At 37.3% G+C, this 21,090-nt stretch overlaps 1 protein-coding gene and 1 non-coding gene across 4 annotated transcripts in view; both read right to left on the reverse strand.

Annotated features, from left to right (window-relative positions):
• Positions 1-2,844: 2,844 nt before the first annotated feature.
• CCAR1 (cell division cycle and apoptosis regulator 1) overlaps positions 2,845-21,090 on the reverse strand; it is a 34,612-nt gene continuing 16,366 nt past the window's right edge. For all 3 annotated transcript variants that reach the window (XM_039324642.1, XM_039324641.1, XM_039324640.1), the window contains 17 exons: positions 19,939-20,068; positions 19,567-19,728; positions 18,974-19,199; positions 18,180-18,293; positions 17,383-17,549; positions 16,501-16,711; positions 15,598-15,681; positions 14,902-15,087; positions 13,198-13,389; positions 11,728-11,961; positions 11,305-11,416; positions 9,188-9,270; positions 7,191-7,337; positions 6,272-6,392; positions 5,535-5,720; positions 4,215-4,420; positions 2,845-4,104 (listed from right to left, as the gene is read on the reverse strand). In XM_039324642.1, the coding sequence (XP_039180576.1) occupies positions 4,045-4,104; positions 4,215-4,420; positions 5,535-5,720; positions 6,272-6,392; positions 7,191-7,337; positions 9,188-9,270; positions 11,305-11,416; positions 11,728-11,961; positions 13,198-13,389; positions 14,902-15,087; positions 15,598-15,681; positions 16,501-16,711; positions 17,383-17,549; positions 18,180-18,293; positions 18,974-19,199; positions 19,567-19,728; positions 19,939-20,068 (2,621 nt within the window). In that variant the 3' untranslated portion in view covers positions 2,845-4,044. The remainder of the gene's footprint in view (positions 4,105-4,214; positions 4,421-5,534; positions 5,721-6,271; positions 6,393-7,190; positions 7,338-9,187; positions 9,271-11,304; positions 11,417-11,727; positions 11,962-13,197; positions 13,390-14,901; positions 15,088-15,597; positions 15,682-16,500; positions 16,712-17,382; positions 17,550-18,179; positions 18,294-18,973; positions 19,200-19,566; positions 19,729-19,938; positions 20,069-21,090) is intronic.
• Positions 17,742-17,803, reverse strand: LOC120299661. The gene has a single exon (XR_005554460.1). It is a non-coding gene; the product is annotated as a small nucleolar RNA SNORD98 (small nucleolar RNA).

Below are 21,090 nucleotides of genomic sequence, written 5' to 3' on the forward strand. Positions count from 1 at the left end.
TATTTCTGCCAGCTTAGTGTTGTCTGCAAATTTGATGAAATCTTCTTCTATTCCCTCACCTAAATTGTTTATGAAGATGTTGAATACTGGGCCTAAAGCAGAACCTTGGGGTACTCCACTACTTATTTCCTTCCATGTAGATGTAATTCCATTAATGACTACACACTGAGCGGGGTTTGTTAGCCAGTTACAAATCCATCTGGTGGTGATGCTGTCTATCCCATATTTTTCTAGCTTATCAAGAAGTAGGTGTGGTCTACTTTGTCAAATGCTTCCCTGAAATCCAAGTATACTACGTGCACAACATTTTACTGGTCCACTAATTCAGTCACAAAATGTTATATATATATAAAAAATTAAATATTTATAGCAAATACTTTATTTCAACTACCCAAGGGGCTGTTCTGCCCATGACCAGATAAACACCACCAAAATAAAATTGATTATAACCCATAAGCAATATGAAAGCACTATTCAATCAGCAAAAACAGGAGCTGGATTCCCCCTAAACTCAGTTCATAAATCCTCCCTCCCAAAATTGCAGCTTAAACTAATGGAAATGATCAGACTAATAAGCTACAACCACAATAAAAGAGCCAGTTTGGTCTTGTAGTTAAGGCAACAGGCTAGAAAGCTGGAGACTGTGACTTCTAGTCCTGCCTTAGCCATGAAAACCAGCTAGGTAATCTTGGGCCAATCACTGCCTCTCAGCCCAACTTGCCTCACAGGGGCTGTTGTTGGGGGTAAAATAGGAGGATGAAGTATTAGATATGTTCACCACTTTGAGTTGTTTGTAAAAATAACAAAGTAATAATAATGCATAAATGTCCCATTATCATTATATGAAGGAAAAGACTAGGCGTAATGGTTTTGAGTTGTTAACTAGAATGCCTGAAGAACTTCATTAGATTTCATTAAAAGAAGCAAAGACAAAAGATGAAATGATGGGTGATAGTTGGAAGGCAGAAAGTGAGAAACAGAAAAAAAATGCCTAACTAAACAATGTATCTGAGAGAACAGAAAGAGCTGCATTATATTTAGATAATTTAAAAGATACTTAAATAGCATACATACAAACTTAATGTCTCATCTATAGAAAGTAATTGCTGCACAGAAACTATTTTAGAAAGCATCAAAATAGGACAGTGATGAGAATCACTTAGCACACCCAACAGTGTTTGATCTAAATAAAAACTTTTGGCATGTCATTCTAAAAAAGTAATTAGAATTTAACAAGAGTTCAATACTGTCAAGTTGAAAAAGTACATGAAGAGCAGCCTGTTTATCCCTGCCCTGTTTCTCTACTTTTAATCTTGCACTTTTGCATATTTCCAAATATTGCTGTAAAATTATAAAACCAGAAAAGAAACAAATGGTCATTAGTATCCCTCCAAGTTAGCCAAATGCGGTTAAACATTGCAGCACACTCAGTATTTTTTTTTTCTGTTTACCATTAAATGGTATTTTAGGAAACTGGTGCATTGGTACACTTTTGTTACTGAGGAATAATCCACTCGGGGATTTGCAGATATCAAAAAAATCATGAGCCAGATGTGAAAAATCAACATTTCTTAGAAATGGAGCCACCCTGCAGGGGGCAATTCTGTGGGCTTTCATGTTACTGGCTTGTCCTATTCAGTAATACACAAAGGCTGCTGCTATTTTTAAGTTTTTTCTTCATGCTGGGGTCTCAGCCCATCCATTTCCTCTGCAGCTCCATTTCTTTTCTTTACTGCATTTGCATTCTTTAGAACCCCAGACCCATTACATTTGTCTTCTTTCAGTTGAATTACTTTTAACCTGTTGCAATCATACCTTCCTGCATTTATCCTTACAAGTCCTCCGTATTTCCCTCTTTCCGTTTCTTTGAGGTGTTGTATGGCTGTGAAAGTTGGATCATAAGAAAGGCTGAGCACAAAAGGCCTTTGAACTATGGTGCTGGAGAAGACTCCTGCAAGTCCCCTGGACTGCAAGGTGATCAAACCGATCAATCCTAGAGGAGATCAACCCTGACTGCTCTTTAGAAGGCCAGATCCTGAAGATGAAACTCAAATACTTTGGCCACCTAATGAGAAGGAAGGACTCACTGGAGAAGGGCCTAACGCTGGGAAAGATTGAGGGCAATAGAAGAATGGGACGACAGAGAATGAGGTGGCTGGATGGAGTCACTGAAGCAGTAGGCGTGAGCTTAAATGGACTCCAGAAGATGGTAGAGGACAGGAAGGCCTGGAGGAACGTTGTCCATGGGGTCGCTATAGGTCGGACACGACTTTGCAACTAACAACAACATTATCAACACTCTTTCCCCCTTTCAAGATAACCAAGAAACGTGTATGATTCATAACATGTTAAAGAGTTGGAGTTTTCCCTGAAGATCATTTTTTGGGCTGGCCAAAAGGAACCCCCCCCCCAAAAAAGGTTTGCCCAACAGGTACAGGAAGAGTATGTGAGCATAACATGGTATATCAGCCTTGTAAACCCTCTTTCCCCCTGCATGTTTGGTCAGCATGGGTAAAAGTTCTAGATGCATTGAGCTAGCCCTTAGTGAAGCTTGCTAGCCAACTCTTCAGTGAGAAAGGAAGTTTTGTCCCAGGTGAAAGTACCTGGGGGAACATCACAGAATACCTGACCTTCCAATGTCATCTTTCAATACAGACACTCTGTACAAGGTGATTGCACAAAATTTGCAACACTTTGCTGCAAGATGACACTCACAGAAACCTTGTGGATAATGGAGAAAATTTCATGCGATCTGCAATGACTTTTTCGATCTTGACATTGTGTTGCATCACTATTTAAAGTTTGCTTTCTAGACTAAGTAGGTAATAATGTAAACATTATCAGTTTGATTGGGAATGGGAAGCGTTTATTCAAAATGCTTTCACAATCAATTGTCAGTATTTGATGTCAAGGAGCCCAAACAGAATAATTTGAGACATTTAAGGCTTCTGCCAACAAGCTGCCTTTTAAGCTACCAGCCAACAACCTGATGTCAATCTGGCAGCTTCTTAATTATAGCACCTATTTGACTTCTGATTCCAAGTTTTATGTTAAGTTATTCCTTTCATGCCGAGTAAACTCAAAATACTTGTGCCCAAGTATACTCTTCCATACCACATTATGTCGTTAGCATAACAAAAATGCTGGGTTACAACTTAAATTTAGGTATATTATGACTTGTGTGAAATGCATATAATACCTTCACTGGAAGACAGTCTTAAGAAATTAACACTGGGAAGGTAAATAGCCAATTTAATGAAAGCCAATATAAAACTAGTAGCAATTTTTCCAAATAAAGCATTAGACTGACATCTACTGGCCTGGTGTGTATTAGTCAATTGTACATTCTCATAAAATTTTTAAAAGTTGCTAGTATATTAATGTAGGGATAGAACATTTCAAGGATTACAAAATATGCACAATAAAACAAATATGTTTTTATATAAACTCCAATTCATCAATGTTCTATAATTTCCTTATTCTTTTCCTCAATTACTGTGCATCAAAACAGTAATAACAACTTCCAAGAAAAATTCACAAATCAAAGGGAAAAAACTCTGACAAAAATTCAAGAATGTATTTAAAAATCTTTACTGGCAAAATTAAGCAGCATGCTATGATTTATATACCCGATTTTTTTTTAATTTAAAAAACCTAAATAAAACCTAAGAATGGCATCTCTATAAATAATGAAAAATGTTTGCACTAAATTTTAAAAGGAAACTTTTGGTAATTAAGTACTTGCTATTTTCCATGAAGTTGATGAACTTTATTAGCATTCAAACTATAACCAAGTTTACCCTAAAACATTTTGCAATGTAAAATTATTTTCACTCAAGGAGTGTCTAACAAATCGAGGGCTGTGAATTACAAGCAATCTTTTGAAGCAGGCTCACACATTTATAAAACTTTATACAACCTTGCTTGGACTAAAGTATTTATACTACTAAATTAAACATGCATCACTTTCATACACTCCAGTTTCATGATTTATATTACATTATGTAACATTCTTTTTTCCCCCAGAGCAAGCAGCATGTTTTGTCATACATTTGCTCCATTTTCTTTGGATGTTTGATCTTTATCTTCGTTCTTCACACTATCCTATGGAAAGAGAAGACAGTGAATCAGTTACAAGCTGCTATAACCAAATTAAGACATTCTGCTTTTCCTATTTTCAGGAAATTTTGCAGAAGAGTTACAGAGAGCTTTACCTTTTTAAGAACCGTGTGTATTTCATCCATAACGGTTGCCAAACCTTTGATGGTCTTAGTCAGCTGCCCTTCAAACTGCAGGTTTGTATCTTCCGAGATCTTCAGGTTCTCTTGCAGCTGGCTGAGCTCTTTTTTAACCTCTTTAATTTCTGTAGAGAGGTTTTTGTTTAAATCCTCTAAATTCAATATGGTCTTTTCATCGTCATCTGCAAAAATAGAATGATTTGTAATCTTTCAAACTGCATCTTTCTATAAGAAGTTAAAATGATTACAGAAGATAAAGGAGTAAAATATTAGGCTGATATCTTAGTCCAGTGGTTCTCAACCTGTGGGTTGGGACCCCATTTGGGGTTGAATGACCATTTCACGGGGGTCACCAAACCATGCTGTCCGCCATTTTTCCCTTTTCCCTAGCTGTCCTACTCCCTCTTATTGGTGGCCACACCCACTTGGGGGTCACCACAACATGGGGAACTGTATTATGGGGTTACGGCATTAGAAAGGTTGAGAATCACTGTCTTAGTCTGTAAAATAGAGCTAGTAAGTTTTTTTTTTTTTAAGGACATGCAGTGCTTTAGAGTCAGTGTTGACTTCTGGAACTGCCTGGATTAGTTGCTGTAGTTTTTCTGACAAGACCTCAGAAGTTGTTTGCCTTTGCCTCCTTCCTAGGATTGAGAGGGAGGGACTGGTCCAAAGTCACTTAGTTGGCTTTCTGCCTAAAGTAGGATCAGAAGACCGAGTCTCTCTGGTTTCTAAGCTGATATCTTAACCTCTAAACCAGAGGTCTTCAAACTTGGCCCTTTTATGACTTGTGGACTTCAACTCCCAGAATTCCTCAACCAGGCACGCTGGCTGAGGAATTCTGGGAGTTGAAGTCCACAAGACATAAAAGGGTCAAATTTGAAGATCCCTGCTCTAAACCAAACTGGTTCTAACGACTTTACTATCATTATGTCCTTTTTAGTTAAAATAATGAGGCAAGACTATTCAAAGCAATTAATCTGACTCAGAAAGTGAAAAGTCCATTTGTGAATTGGCATACACATCAGAAGTACAGTATGCATTTTAAAAATATTAAACGTGTATTATGCTTTCTTTGCTTATAACAGGAAAAAATTGTAACAGCTATTCTTTGCTTGCATCTAATGATATGACAGCTAGCAGAAGCAGTTCTCTCCTTTCTCCAGCCCAACCCAACCCAACCCAACCTTCAATTACTTGAAAAATTGTCACGCATTCTTCTTCCAGTCTGGTGCCAAGTCTTTTGGAGATACAATGCCTTAAGCCTTTTTGAATTAATAAAAAATTATTCATTCTCACCTGTTTTTTCTTCCAGTGACTGAAGTTTCTGTTCCATTTCAGCTCGTGCTTTTTCACTCTTCTCTAATTTCTGCAAGAGACTCCCCACATCCACCATGGCTCCATTATAAACAATGAGACCAACATTTTCTTCTGATGTTTTGGATTCTTGTTTTACTGCAGGTGACGGTAGAAGCAGCCTGTTTCCTATAGGAGTTAAGAATTATCATTATTACAATGTACAAAATAAAAAGTTTTATTTCCAACAAGTGCAATAAAATGTTTTTAGCCTCCAACTGATTCGGTTTTATGTACTTATTTTTTTCCTCACTAAAAAACATGTATTACTGATATTTTAGTATATTATCCTTTTTTTTGATACAAATCTATTATTGATATAGTCAAATATCTGGAAGCTTAATGCCTGTTGTTCACCCAAAATAAACAGAAAAATCTTTATTATTATTAATTACTATCAATAGTCCTGAGAAGTTATATTTATTTCCTAATTTTTAAAGTTTTTTTTAATTTTTTAATATCACACTTTTTCTCAACACTTTTAAAACATTAAAAATGAGTAAAACATTTCACACCTAATGTCCTTTCAATTTATAATATAACCATGAACTTCTGAACCATGAAACTGGAAGCATAACTTAACAGCAGTAGACAGTGATAACTATCACAAAAAAATCTAAATTAGTATGCTGAAAGTATTCCAGATTTGAAATATCTTTATTAATAAAAAAATACGCTACCAAACATTTCTTCCTGTGGACTTTCCATTTCTTCTGGATTTTCTTCATCTTTAGAAGTATCCGTCAGTTTTCTATAAAAGCAAGATTCACGAAGTACTACTTTATTAAGTAGTTTCTTAACCTAAGGTTAACACAAGAAGACAGATAATTATGTTGAATACCTAAATTATGTCTTATTCAATTAAGATTTTGTAGAATAGATGGAAACAAGCAATTCACACAATTTTTAACTTGAAATAAATGGCTTTATTTTTTACACGAAATATTTTTCTCATAAGATTGGTCTTCAACAAGACCACAGAGAGTGTTCACTTAATGACCTTAATTGGGTCTGGCAATTCTACCACTGAGTGAAACGGTCATTAAATGGGAAACCACATGACCACAATTCTGCTTTTGGGCTGGAAAGAGACTAGTTTCATTCCTTTAAGTTTTGTCTCCTAACCACTTCCCACTCCTTATGAATGCTTGAGTGCCTGCTTACTGTCTTGTACACATTGAAAACAATGTGATCATGCTGTAGCATGGGAGCCATGAGCATTCTAATTAAGCACTTTACTGTACTCTTTTTCTTCTTCTCTACTCATGTGATGCGGGTGGGAAGGGAAAAAAAAAGCAAATGATTTCTGTAGGCAATTTCTCCTTTGAATGATCCTTTCCTGCTGCTGGAGTGATCACATTGCTTTCAATGCACAGAAGAGCAAACAGCTTACTCTCTTGCAATCCTTTTCTCATCAAACAATCTGTTTGGCAGGGTGAGATAGAGACCACTAGTCAGACATAGGGTAATGTATATTGATTGTAATGGTGATCATGTGACTGAGGGACACTGCAAAAGTCATAAATGGGCTACAAAGTTATTTTTTTAACAGTCATAATGGTTGCTGATGGTGAGAAAGCAAAGACTACAATAACACACCTGAGCTCTTGAGAGATGTAATCCAAGCGTGTACAAGATCTCTTCCAAATCTTTTTCAAGGAGATATGCACAATGGCATTGATCAAAATAAACAAATGCCATCAGAAGATCGCGATTAATAGTTATCATCTGGGTCTTGTTTCTTTCCTAAAAAATACAGATTATAATCTTTTTTTGTGAATACATTTGTTTACTGCATTAGTTTATAACAGGAAATCTTACTACAATATTATAATACTAACTACTATTACAGAGCTAAACAATGAAAAATCTCCACCTATTATAGCAAAAAATTAATCGAATTCAAGCAGGAATTCTTCTCTAATATACAACATATTACACAGCAAGGCAAACTATTTAGAATGTAGTTTTTTTTTAAGAAAATAACTTTTATTTAGAAAATAATGAAAACCATCCAAATAGAAATTAATCCAAAACTATGTAAAGTTATTTAACTAGCAAATTAGCAGCTGGGGGAAAAAGGAGGAGGAGCTACAACCCTTTTTTTCCCTTTATTTTTTTTTTTTGGGGGGGGGGAACGGCCTTTCTTAAATATCCTTTCATAATCTTCATACTTTCATTTCGATCTTCACTCTAGAGCAGGGGTTCTCAACCTTGGCAACTTTAAGACTTGTGGACTTCAACTCCCAGAATTCCTCAGCCAGCAAAGCTGGAGTTGAAGTCCACAAGTCTTAAAGTTGCCAAGGTTGAGAACCCCTGCTCTAGAGTTTATTCTATGTATGTAAATGTATTGCTTTCCATTTTGTTTTATTGTTTGTTTTACCAAGTAAAAAATAAAACCAGAAAAAAGTGACAGCCCAAAATGTCACAATTCTTGCCTGTCAACTAAAAGCAAATAGCATTAGTAATTAACCTAATTACTTCCTGAAAACAAATTATAACACTAATTATGGGACAGAATTATTTGCATGCCATTCATTCCATGTGAATGGAAATGTGTTTTCATTTTAAACACAAATTTTAAGTTAAACAGAACTGAAGCACATTCCTTAGTGAAATAGCAATGTGGGGCCTTTCCATCTATGTACCAACATAAATATCATATAAGACCACCAAGCACTCTCCTATCCCTAGTGCAAATCTGACATTAATGAGTCCAGATAATCCAGTGGTTCTCAACCTTTTTAATGCCGCGACCCCCAACCGGTCGTAAGTCGAGGACTACTCAACTGGTGCAGCACCGTTTGCAGAATGGGACTTTTAGCAGGCTCAGCAGGGCAGAGACAGCCTGGACAATTCCTATTGGCTTTTGAAAGCCAATAGAATTAGACTCTATTCAAGAGAGTCTATTCTATTGGCTTTCAAAAGCCAATAGAATAAAAGGGAGTAGCACAGCTAAGGAAAAGTGGAAAAAAATGGCGGACTGCGTTGTTTGGCGACCCCCGTGAAATGGTCGTTCGACCCCAAATGGGGTCCCGACCCACAGGTTGAGAACCACTGAGATAATCAATGTTCTCCAGATGCTTCTAGATTTGTGACTTAATCAGCCAATTGGAGTAAGCCATCTCCAGAAACCTTATCCATATCCTTGAAATCTGCAAGTTGAAAGGAATCCAAAACAGGACAAAATTACATTGCTACAGCCTCCCCATTCTAGAACCCAAATTGGGGATAAAATGGATTGGGAATAGAATAATAATAAAAAAAATAATGCAATTTAATAATGAGGTTATATCTACCTGAGTATTTTGGTGAAAGGAAACAGTATTAAGAAATGAAACAGTATTAAGCCTGGTGGAGCCAAATACTTGCTAGTGGTTAAGGTGCTTGCCTAGAACTAGGAGGATGTGAGTTCTAGTCCTGCCTTAGCCATGAAAACTGGCTGGGTGACCTTGGGCCAGTCACTCTCAGCCCAATCCATCTCACACATTGTTATTGTGGAGAAAATAGGAGAAGAAAGGAGTATTAAGTACATTCATCATCTTGTTATTTGTAAACAATAATAACCATAAAAATCAAATAAATAAAAAATATACCTTATCTTTAGAAGCCTTATCTTTGCAATGTCGATTTCCCTCCCTTCTGTCATCTCGTCTGTTCATTTCCTCATCATCCCTATCTATTAAAACAGATAACAGTTTTTAGCATATTCAAAACATTTTATTCTATCTATCTATCTATCTATCTATCTATCTATCTATCTATCTATCTATTCATTTCTTAATATTTGTTTATTGAACAAATATCACCAGCACTAAAAGTTACAAAAGGAAAACATGAAAAATCATTGAGCCTGTGATGTTTAAATATGGGGGAATTTACTTTGATTAAAAAAATTAATACAGTAGCAAAGAGCTTAGAAGAATTCAAAAATTAAGGTTAGATTTTAAAATTAATCATTGTCATATTTCTTGCATATATTAATTAAATAGTTTTTTCTATTACAGTTGGCTACATGTGCTGTTTTTGGTAGAAATAATGAACAAGGAAGTTCACAATGGTTGTATCCTTCTTTAAGAATATAAATTGATATACAGTCATGTTGAGTATACCCAAGGAGATATTGGACAAAAATTCACACTTGGTTAGAAAAAATGTTAGAGAAGCACATAGATTATAAACCTGAATTTTTTTTACTAGGTATAATGCCAGAAAAACTTGATAAGTGAAGTACATATTTGATTTTACATGTGATAATAGCGGCAAGTATTATATTTGCACAATACTGGAAGAGCAAAGATACACCACCAGAAGAAGAAATAATTAAAAAAATACTAGACTGCGGAAATGGACAGACTTACTTTAAGGTTGAAAGAAAAAGAAGAAACAGAATATTTTTCAAACTTGGGACCTATTTTATCAATGGTTAGAGAAAAGATTTAGGGATTAGGAATTTAATTTGTATTAGTGAATAAGATACTCAGACAACATGTTTTGTTGAATGAGTACTATTGAATTCTGTTAAAAAAAATCAATAAAACTTTATTTAAAAAAAAGGAAGTATACCTTCCTCACGTTCTGTGGTTTTACATATTGGGACATAATAAAGATCATCTGGTTTTTAGTAGTTTTTAAAAGTAGGTAAATACAACTTCAGAAGAACAATAACACAGGACACATTACACCATGTCATCATTTATATTATAAAGAGAAACCCAAAATGGAGACACCAGCAACGACCTTAGAGAAGCAATTGTTGCTGCCCATTATTCTGGGAAGGGTTATGAGGCCATTTCCAACTATTTAAAGTCCATTATTCTACCCTGAGAAAGATTATTCACAAATGGAAAACCTTCAAGACAGTTGCCAATCTTCCCAACTGAAATGCTGCGGTGGGGGCCTTCAGAAAAGCTGTGCATAAATTCATTCCCACAAACCTCAATGAACTGAAGCAATGCTGTAAAGAAGAGTGGGCCAAAATTCCTCCACAACGAGGTGAGAGACCGATAAAAAGTCACACAGAAAGCAATTACTTCAGGTTATTGCTGCTAAAAAGTGATTTTACAAGCTATTGAATCATACGGTGTACTTAGTTTTTCACACATAGCTTTCCCATTTTGTCTTTCTTTTTGTAAAGTGAATAATAACATGGTGTAATATGTTATGTGCTGTTGTTCTTCTAAGGTTGTATTTACCTACTTTTAAGAACTACTAAGGACCAGAGGATTTTTCACTATGTCCTGATGCTTAAAACCATAAAATTCAAAGAGGGTGTTTTTTTCTTTTTCACGTGACTGTATATAGTGATATATTTCCTTTTTGGCTGTTTTTGTTTTAATTCTTTGTATATTGTTAAGTATCTCCAAAGATATACATATCTCTCAATTGGATAAGGACTCTTCTCTTACAAAAGGAAAAAAAAGTTATGCTGACACCATTTGCAAAAACCAAAATATACCAGTTCTTTTTTGTTTTAACTCAATAATGTTTAAGTAAAGTAGAGAGGAGGTTTATCACTTTTTTTTTTTACATGAGATTTTTATGTTTGTAAGTCACCCAGAGTCACTGAGAGTGAGTTGGGCAGCCATATAAATGTTCTTAAATGAATAAATGGAATTTTAAAGCATTTTGTCCCCACATACTACATGCAACTATACCACAAGATTGGAACTTCTGCTTCCTTTTCACGTAAAACAAAATATCTTCAACATACCATCATCTTCATCTTCTGCATCTTCAGCTTCCATTGGATCATATTCTTCCTGGTTATTGTCGTCTTCCATTTCATCATCGTCCTTAGAATCATCTTTCCTTTTATCTTCCCTCTAAATAACCACAACATATTAATACAATCCATGTTTGGGCAAAACTATTTAAACCTCCATGGATTGGTTAACGGCATGGAAATAAGGTTTTAAAACTCTCGAGATCTTAGTAAAAAAGCAACAATGGCATTTTCTCATATACTACTTTTAAAACTTAACACTGAAAAAGGAATTGGGAATTCCTACTAAACAAAATCTGAAAATACTTACTGTCAATATCAGTTTAAGTTGGTTTTGTAACAGGTGTAAGAAAAAAAAATAGTAAACACATACAAAAGAGGCAAATTGTTTCCCAGAAAAACGACACCAACCTTTTTGTCATCTCTATCATCTTTTTTATCTTTATCATCTCCAGATTTTCTTCTCTTGGGCTTAGGATCATCATTTTCATCATCTCGCTCTTCCCTTTTCTCTTTTTTTTCATCTTTCTTGTTCTTTTTGTCTTTTTTATCTTCCTTATCCGGAAGAGACAACAACGCTTTGTAGATTCGGACACCAAAATCCCTCTGAAGCATTTCATTGAAAAGTTCTGCAAATAATGAAACCTGAAGGAAGAATATTGAAAGAACTAGTCATTACTTCTATATAAAAATATTACAGGCACTCCCTGAGACTGTTCTTTTAACAAATTATGATGGCTTCAGAAAAAATGACTTCTGGCTAGTCACACCACCTCCGTTGTCATGTGATCACAATTCAGATGCTTGGCAACTGTCCTGCTTTAAAATTTTGCAACATTTTGCAGTCAGGTGATTGTGATTTGTGACCTTTCCAGCTGACTTCTGACAAGTAAAGTCAATTTGAGAAGATGGGTTCACTTAATGACAGCTTGATTCACTTAACCACCACCCAATTGTTATGCACCTAATGATTTCAGTTAAATGTTTGTAAAATCAGGTGTGTTCACATGCTTATTGATTGCATTGCTTAGCGATCAAAATTCCAGCTCCAACTGTAATTATAAGGTGTGGACAACCTGTATCACCTACCCTGTTTCTCTGAAAGGCCTGCCCTGAAAATAAGCCCTAGCTTGATTTTGGGGGTGGGCCTAATATAAGCCCTATCCCAAAAATAAGCCCTAGTTTTGGGGTGAGGCACCCATTAAAAAAATCAAGCTAGGGTGGGGCTGGGAATATGGATCTGCCCCATGCGACCTGCACCCACTTATCTTGCAGGCAGGCCTCTCCTCGCCGGCCCACTTCTTCTGAGGCGTCTTCTGCAGCCAGGCCTGCATTTCTGGAAAGGCCACTGCAGCTGAGAACTGAGCTATGGATTGAATCCACAGCTCGGTTCTCGGCTGCAGAGGCCTTCCGGAAAGGCCTGACTGTGAAATACAGGTCGGAATGCAGTTGCAGAATGAAGCTGCTCCTTCGGTCAGAAGAAGTGGATCGGCTGGGTGGGGCTGTCGGTGCCAGAGGTGAGTATAAAAGACACCCCCCAAAATAAGACCTGGTGCTTCTTTTGGAGGGCAAAATAAATAAATAAATAAGACCCAGTATTATTTTCAGGGAAACACGGTATTACCATACTTCTAACCAGAATCGTCAAAATTAACCAAATATTGAACCACAGTTATCACAAAATTTGAATCTCCTAGCAGAATCCCTTTTTTCTAAATCTGGCAACAGCCACTCTCTCTCATTAGAAAACAAAGCTTAAAACTCAAAATCAAACAGAGTCCATCTTTAGATTACAAAAGAAGCATTCCTCCAAGGTAATGGGAGCAGACGGAACTCAAAACATCTGATTTCTTGAAATACCAAAATGAGGAAAGGGTTTACCTCAAAGGAATGCTCTTTGTTATCTTCCAATCTGTAATCCAGAAGAACACTAAGGGACATGATACTGCAGTCAAACTTCCCGCTTTTGGCTGCCCAATTAGGATGCACAATGATTGCAGGCTCATCAGGCAAAACGTATCTTCTCTCTCGACGCTGGCGTTCTACTTCTTCTAGCCGTTTCCTCTCTTCTTCCTAAAGATTGGAGAAAACCATTCAAATGGAAACTTTTCATGTTCTCTGATGCCAGCATCCTGTGGGTGGATAGCCAATGCAATGTAAACAATAAAATAAATCTGCGCATAAATTCAGATCTTTATTTAGCCATAAGCACCTGGGCATTGAATTAATAGTGCTAGGGGACAACATACTTAGCTCCTCCAGAATGATTCTGAGCATGTCCCTGAAGTCGAGACTTAGGGTCTTTGAGAATGATTGGAGGGAACGTGGACCCAGAGTCAGGCCTTCTCTGGGATGAACCTGAAGGCTTTAGGATTCTGTCCCTCTGGAGCAGTGTTTCTCAACCTTGACAATTTTAAGGCATGTGGACTTCAACTCCCAGAATTCCACAGCCAGCATTGCTGGCTGTGGAATTCTGGGAGTTGAAGTCCACATGCCTTAAAATTGTCAAGGTTGAGAAACACTGCTCTGGAGATACATGTGGTGCTTTTCCTAATGGCTTTTTGGAAGGCTGCCAAGATGGTTTGCAAGAGGCAGCTTTTAGGAAAGGTTTGCTAGTTGATTTGCAGATTTTTAAATTTTGCTCTGATTTTTATAGCAAATTTGGGCCATCGCTCTGACATTTTCACACTGCTGTATTTCTGGCATATTTTTAGGTGGTTGTATGTTTCCTCGTTGGAGTTTGCGGAGATCATTCCTAGACAACATAAACTATGTGGAATCGAGCAACAAAACATTAACATTTTAACATATATTATGTTAAAAAGTATGATTCATATAAATGTAGCAATGGCACTAACACCTAGATTTATATATAGCTTCATAGCGCTTTACAGCACGCTCTAAACCAGAGGGCCCCAACCGTTTGGGCACCAGGGACCGGTTCCGTGGAGAGAGGTTTTTCCGCAGACCGCAGGGGGCATGGTTTTGTGTGCTGCCTGCCTCCTGCGGATGGGGCTTCGCTTGTTTGTGCGGCCCAGTTGCTGGCATGCCACGGCCCAGTACTAGTCCACGGACCGGGGGTTGGGGACCGCTGCTCTAAGCGGTTTAGAGTCAGCATATTACTCCCAACAATCTGGGTCATTTTACTGACCTCAGAAGGATAGAAGGCTGAGTCAATCTTGAGCGGTCAGGATCAAACTTCCTGGTACTGGGAAGAGTCAGCCTGTAGTACTACACTCTAACCACTGCGCCATCATGCAGTGATTTATATTTATGTAAACATAAATGACTTAGTTCCTTTTTATGTTATCAACATCCTTGCTGAAGGTATACAAATATTTACATGGAAACAAATACCTTTCTGCCTGGTACTTTTACCAACAGGAACCAACTATGAGAAAGGAACATCCACACTACAATTAAGCCCAGTTTCTGGTGATTTTTAAGAGTTCAGAGTCTAAGCAAGACAGGAAGAATGCTGATTGTGACAACCTTGTCCTTCTCTCATATACTTAAGTATTCAACTTAAATACGATTTAACACATAATGAATCAGCACATAAACATTAATTTGCTAGCTGTCCACCTCTTTGTCATCTTCAGACTTCCTTTCTTCTTCTTCCTCGTCCTCCTTTTCAGATTTCTCCAATTCTTTCTGTTCCTCTTTTTGCTCCTCCACTTTTAGTTGTTTTGTTAGCCGGGCTATTAGCTGGGATTTCAGACCCTTTGAGCTAAGAGTCCGACTTTCTAATTCCTTGCGTAGGTCATTCACCTGATTAATTTAAATACATAAATTATGTATTGCTTATACAATCAAGCACCTTGAGGAACATATCCTCATCCATTCTAAAACATAATGACATTAAATTTTAGCAAGTAAACAAAAAAAAACCACAATAGAATTTAAGATAGTCCCTAAAAAAGGCAAAAGTATATTTTCCAACATTTAAAAAAACAAAACAAAAACATCCTTCGATATTTTTAAGAATTATGCTTTAAATTGGGGCTTCCCAACCTTGGCAACTTCCCAACCTTGGAGTCCACGCTAGGAGTTGAAGTCCACGTGTCTTAAAAGTTGCCAAGTTGGGAAACTTTTCTTTTTAAGTTGTGTCAATATTTGGGGATGCATCCAATGACCCTGCCATGGTCAGAAAGGAATCTGTCAGCACAACTGATTATAATCTTCCCCCTTCAGCTCTTTCACTTCTGGATCTTCTGGAGCTCTGAATTCAGAGAGGGGTATCTCATTGCACATGCTGGATCTAGTCTTCGTTGCATTTACCTTCATTGCTTTGGGATCAAGTTTGGACCAATGAGTAGGAGTAGATATTTCTTTAGCTTCCCCATCATCTTTTTCCTCTTCATCCTAAAAAAAAAATCAAAGAAAAACATCCTCCTTCAGGAAAGTATTAAAACAAAGGTCTGTCTTTTTTAAATTCTGCAGCTGATCTGGGTAAGGTCACAACTGTTTCATCAGACAGTCTTCTCCTAAAGTTACCGTTTCAACAAAGCCACATACCATAGTCTGCTATTTTAATAATGATCACAGTGCCTCTCTCATCAGCCAATAAGAAACTCCTCTGTGAAACACAAAAGGGTGATAAAAAAAAACCAACAAACAACGAACACCAGGGATACACAGACATTTTTGGTCACCACTAACCACACAGCCTGTGATTTTCCCCAAATTTCAAACCACCCAAAATATTCTCATTTCGTTAGACCTTTTATAGAAACCAAGATGACAACAGCCGTAAAAGGCTATGTGATTTCAACATTTTGCCTATGTTCAAGTACCATTATATATATATTTAAAGGCTAATGTATGAGAGAAAACTCAAGGTTTTTGGGTTTGTTTTTTTTTTTGCTTTACACAATTCTTTACACTGAATCTCACTCAACAACTGGTCCCAGATTTCAGCAACTAATTCTAAGATGTGAAAGATTTGTGAATTCAATGCACAGTTTTAATTCCACCTGTTGCATCCGCGCACACTTTAAGTTATACACTAGCTGAAATTAAATAAAAAAGGATTCTACTCTGCCGAAAGCTGGTTTACCAGTCATTGTTACCAGTTATGTTCCTTCTAGGTATGTTTGTGGTGTAGCATGTGATGTGCATTTTGTGCCTGTGTTCTTGCGCCTGTGAGAAGCAGAAATAGAAAAAGGGATTAGCGTTCAGTGCCTGTTCTCCATCAGCCTCCTTGCGTTCACCCTGAAGCTTCTCGATCAGCTGCTGCTTGTATCCTCGGGAGAGGGTTTCCCACTCTGAGCGGGTGGGAAGGCAATGCCAAACATCCGGGAAAAATAAAACCACTGTCTCCACATGAGCTGGAACCGTACGCCCCTTGTGGGTCTCCTCAGGGCGATGGTAGCGAATCTCTGCAAAACGGTACCTGTTGCAAGGGAAGAAGCATGTTGGAAAAAAATTCTAGAACACATTTTATAGAGCCTAGTTCACTGCAGCACATGAAGTAAAGAAACTTTGCTGCGACCTGAATTTTTTTAAAGAAAAAAAATGAAAGCCATATATTCTCTTTGGAAAGCTTGAAGAATTTAAGATACCTGCTCAAGAATGTGTATTAATTGCCAAAGACAACGCATCGGCTACTACATTATCAAAATGAACAGCACTGGACTGAATTTAGCTTTAGTGGAATTATCTTTTAAATTTGGTGTACAACTGCTTGCAAAGCATAGACAGATGATTTAATATCAATTAGGAAATCCAACAGGAGAAGATATGGCTACCCCAAACATCTAATTGTAACACAAGAATAATGAAATGAAGTTTCCTTGACGATCTCCTCCAGCTATGCGTGAAATGAAAAATATTTTAACATACAGGCATTGCAAAATTCACACAATACATGATTTCAAAAGCTCATTTTTCAAACCTTTTGGCACCAAATCACATTTGCATTGTTAACTAGGACAGCAACTTGAGTAGTTTACCTGGATAACTACTGGATCCTGATAAAGAAAGGAAGAGACTGGCTTTGATAAAATCATTTCAACTTATGCATGCTTCAAGTTCTCCACAATATTTCAAGAATACAATGCTTACCATTGTGTGCAAACACTTAAATCAATTCCTGTTAGGGCCCTGCAACACCGGATAGCAGTTTTAATCAGCACAGATGGGTCTTTCTCTGGGTCAGGTCCATCCAGTGAAGGTGACCAATGTCCACCAATAGCCATCGCTTCATCTTTCCCTTTCATACCCACTAAAAACTAGATGAGAAAGTTACTTAATTAATACTTAGCTACAAGAAGGAAAACAAATCTCTGAATTGTGAAACAACAGCACTGAAATCCTAAATGAGTGTTAGTTTCTCAGCATAAGCAAGTATTACTGGATTTGTGAATATAATTTGGTTTCGTTTTATATTTGATGAGTCTGTTTAGCAGTCTTGCAAAAAAGATGAGTTCAGCTTTTGTTTTCCACATACATTTCAGTAATGGAATAGGTTTAAACATCATTACCCATTAGTTTTGCAAGATCCCTGTGCAGGTTCCACCACTGGACAGAAACGGCATACGAAACAGATGGCAATAGTAAAATAACTTTATGAAAGCTAGTGTAGAATACTGGCTTGAAGATATGAAATGATTTTATACAGGTAAAAATAAGCAGATACTAACTTGACCAGCAATCTGGACTTAAGACACAAGAATGCAATCATGTTTCAAATGCACCCAGATAAGTCAACACAGAAATTCTATGTCCACGAGTAGAATTAAACATCTCATCCGCCATATATTCAACATGGTGGCTGGTGAGGAATGATGGAATCTAAAGCCACACCCCCAACTTGGATAAGGACTTTGTAACAAAATGTTTTTACTAGAATTTCTTTTAACCTTTATAAGTCTAGCAGGGTGTTGAAAACCATCTCGGACTTCTTGTGAATCTTCAGCAAGGGCACATGATTTGTGATAAAGATCTTCCATGCTTGGACTAGCCATGAGCATCACCTGTTAGAACAGCAAGACAGGTGTCATGTGAAATAAGCAATGTTACAAAATGTAGTACACAACCTGACCCTCCAAAGATAATTAAAGAGATGTTTGGGATGTGAAAGGGGGAATGGTCTGATTTGCTTTTTTATGCCAACCCATCAGCAAATGAATAAAATCTGATATGATCCTGAGTGTCCTATATGGAAAAGTAAAAATTTACATGCTGTATATATTCTAAAAGGGTTAATTTAAGAAACTCAGCATTATTACTTAATGCTTAATTTTTGATTCAGTGCTCTTTAACAATGCAAATCACAACCTTAAAAGCATTTACATTCTACATATAGGTTTGAAAGGCCCACTAAGAGAATCCATAAGCAAATACAAAATCAAGTGAGTATTCCTATCAATTTGAAAATAAAACATCAAGTGCTCAGAACAAAAATGATTTGATAACTGCATTCCTGTTTTCTAATGAATTATGTGATGTTGAAACAATTATTTTTATAATCATCCTGATAGTTACTCTTTATTTCAGGGTCGGACATGAAAAAAAAAAAAAAGCTGAATCCAGACCTGATATAGTTCCTGAGCCCTCTATTAAAAACAAAGAACACAGGGTATAAATGCTTCTGATAGAATTAACTCTCCCTGGGTTTGTGAAGAAAACGTGGCATCTGGGATGTCACACCCACCTTTGCACTATAAAGATGATCAGTATCTGCTGGGTCCAGAACAGCAGTGTTCTTATCCAGGGGGTCGACTTCCCTTTGCATTACATAGAAATTGCAGTAGTTTCCCAGCTGAAATGGTCTTGGCATGGGAAAGGCATCTACCCAAGTAAACTGGGCATCAAAGAAGTCACTTGGAATATACAAGTTCTGGTATCGTCGCCTCAGTTCCATCATATCACAACTAAGGCTTTAAATGATAAGAATATTTATTTTACAAACGTAAAGACATCCAAGCACATAAAACTTCAGTCTCGGCAAAAATAGAGCTGAGCATAAACATAATCAGTTTGGTTTGGCTTTTTCGTTTGGCTTGAGAGAAAAATGTAATTTTTAAGACATTCTGACAGAATGCACTTTATTATTATTTGTGTAGTCTTCATTAGCAGGGACAGTTGGCTAGAATTCTAGGGGCTGTAAGTAGAACTGCAAACCTGGAAAGGATGTTTTTTTTTAGATTACAATGAACAAAAATGAAAATTCTTAGCCTCACCTATTCCATACTTTGGGTTCTTTCCAGAAATAAAAGTAAAAATGAAATGCATTAAGCTACGTACCAATCTAATGAGAACTTGGAAAACTGGACTGTATAGCGAGGCACAACACGCCGGGGTCTTCGAGGGGATCTTTCTCTCTCCCTTCGAGGGGATCTCTCTCGAGAACGTTTTCGCTGCGGTGACCTTTCCCGTGACCTGCGCCTTTCGCGCTCTCTCTCACGACTTCAAACAAACATGAAATACAATTTTTTTTTTATTTTAGTCTTTGGGGCATTAGGAATGCACCAAACGCAGTCTATCATTCCAGCAGCAGGCATTGCCAATCAACTTTAAATAATATTTCTATTCATTTGCTTTTATCAAAGTACTGCTTTTATCTCAACTTTAAATAATTATCCAGGAGAGAAAATTAACTGGAGTTTTATAACGCACCTTCTGTCATCTTTTCTGTTTGCCATGGGGTCTCCTCTGTCATTCCGGCCTGAAAATCTAGGTGGTGGATCCAATCTTCGGGCTGGCTGAGGCTGTGAAACTATTCGAACAGGAGGCTGCAGTAAACCAGCTTTTTTTTGAGGGGGGGAGAGAAACCACAAGTTTTAAAAAACGTTTTCATAATATTGTATTATGAAATTTATACATTGTATTATGTATAAATCTGTTGAATTACTTTCTGTATTTTTAAGGAGGGAAGGTCCAGAAATACCTTCCAATAAACCAAAGCCTTCATTAAGTCAGATTTAACAAACCAAGGATGAAGCTGGTTTATTGATACATTCAGTGGTGGGATTCAGCCCCTTCGCACCACTTCGGCAGAACTGGTAGCTAATTTTTTGTTGCCCAGGCCAAGAACGGACTTCCAAAAGCAGCATCCACACAGAGAACTCTGGTTGTTCACATATTTGAATCCCACCACTGGATACATTGAACAACACACTTATTCTGTGGCTTGTGATTTGCTGTGAATGCCAACATTGGGATCCAGCAATAGTTAATGTAGCAATGGCACTTAAGACTTATATACTGCTTCAGTGCTTTACAGCACTAAGTCAGTGGTTCTCAACCTGTGGGTCGGGATCCCATTTGGGGTCGAACGACCATTTCATGGGGGTCACCAAACAACGCAGTCCGCCATTTCCCCCCCCCCTTTTCCTTAGCTGTGCTACTCCCTTTTATTCTATTGGCTTTTGAAAGCCAATAGAATAGACTCTCTTGAATAGAGTCTAATTCTATTGGCTTTCAAAAGCCAATAGGAATTGTCCAGGCTGTCTCTGCCCTGCTGAGCCCGCCAAAAGTCCCATTCTGCAAATGGTGCTGCACCAGTTGAATAGTCCTCGACTTACGACCGGCTGAGTAGTCCTCAACTTACGACCGGTTGGGGGTTGCGGCATTAAAAAGGTTGAGAACCACTGCTCTAAGTGGTTCACAGTGTCAGTATATTGCCTCAACAATCTGGGTCCCCGTATGAAAATTGTTTGGAATTTTGTACATCACCCATAAGTGTTACATTGAAAAATGCACATGAAGGGAATCAATTTGTTTTTCTTTATAGTGCAGGGACGTTGCTAACAGATGAGTGAGAACATT

The sequence above is a fragment of the Crotalus tigris genome, unplaced genomic scaffold (assembly GCF_016545835.1).
Source record: "Crotalus tigris isolate CLP2741 ecotype Arizona unplaced genomic scaffold, ASM1654583v1 scf7180000024304.1987388, whole genome shotgun sequence".
In the NCBI taxonomy this organism is placed as follows: Eukaryota; Metazoa; Chordata; class Lepidosauria; order Squamata; family Viperidae; genus Crotalus; species Crotalus tigris.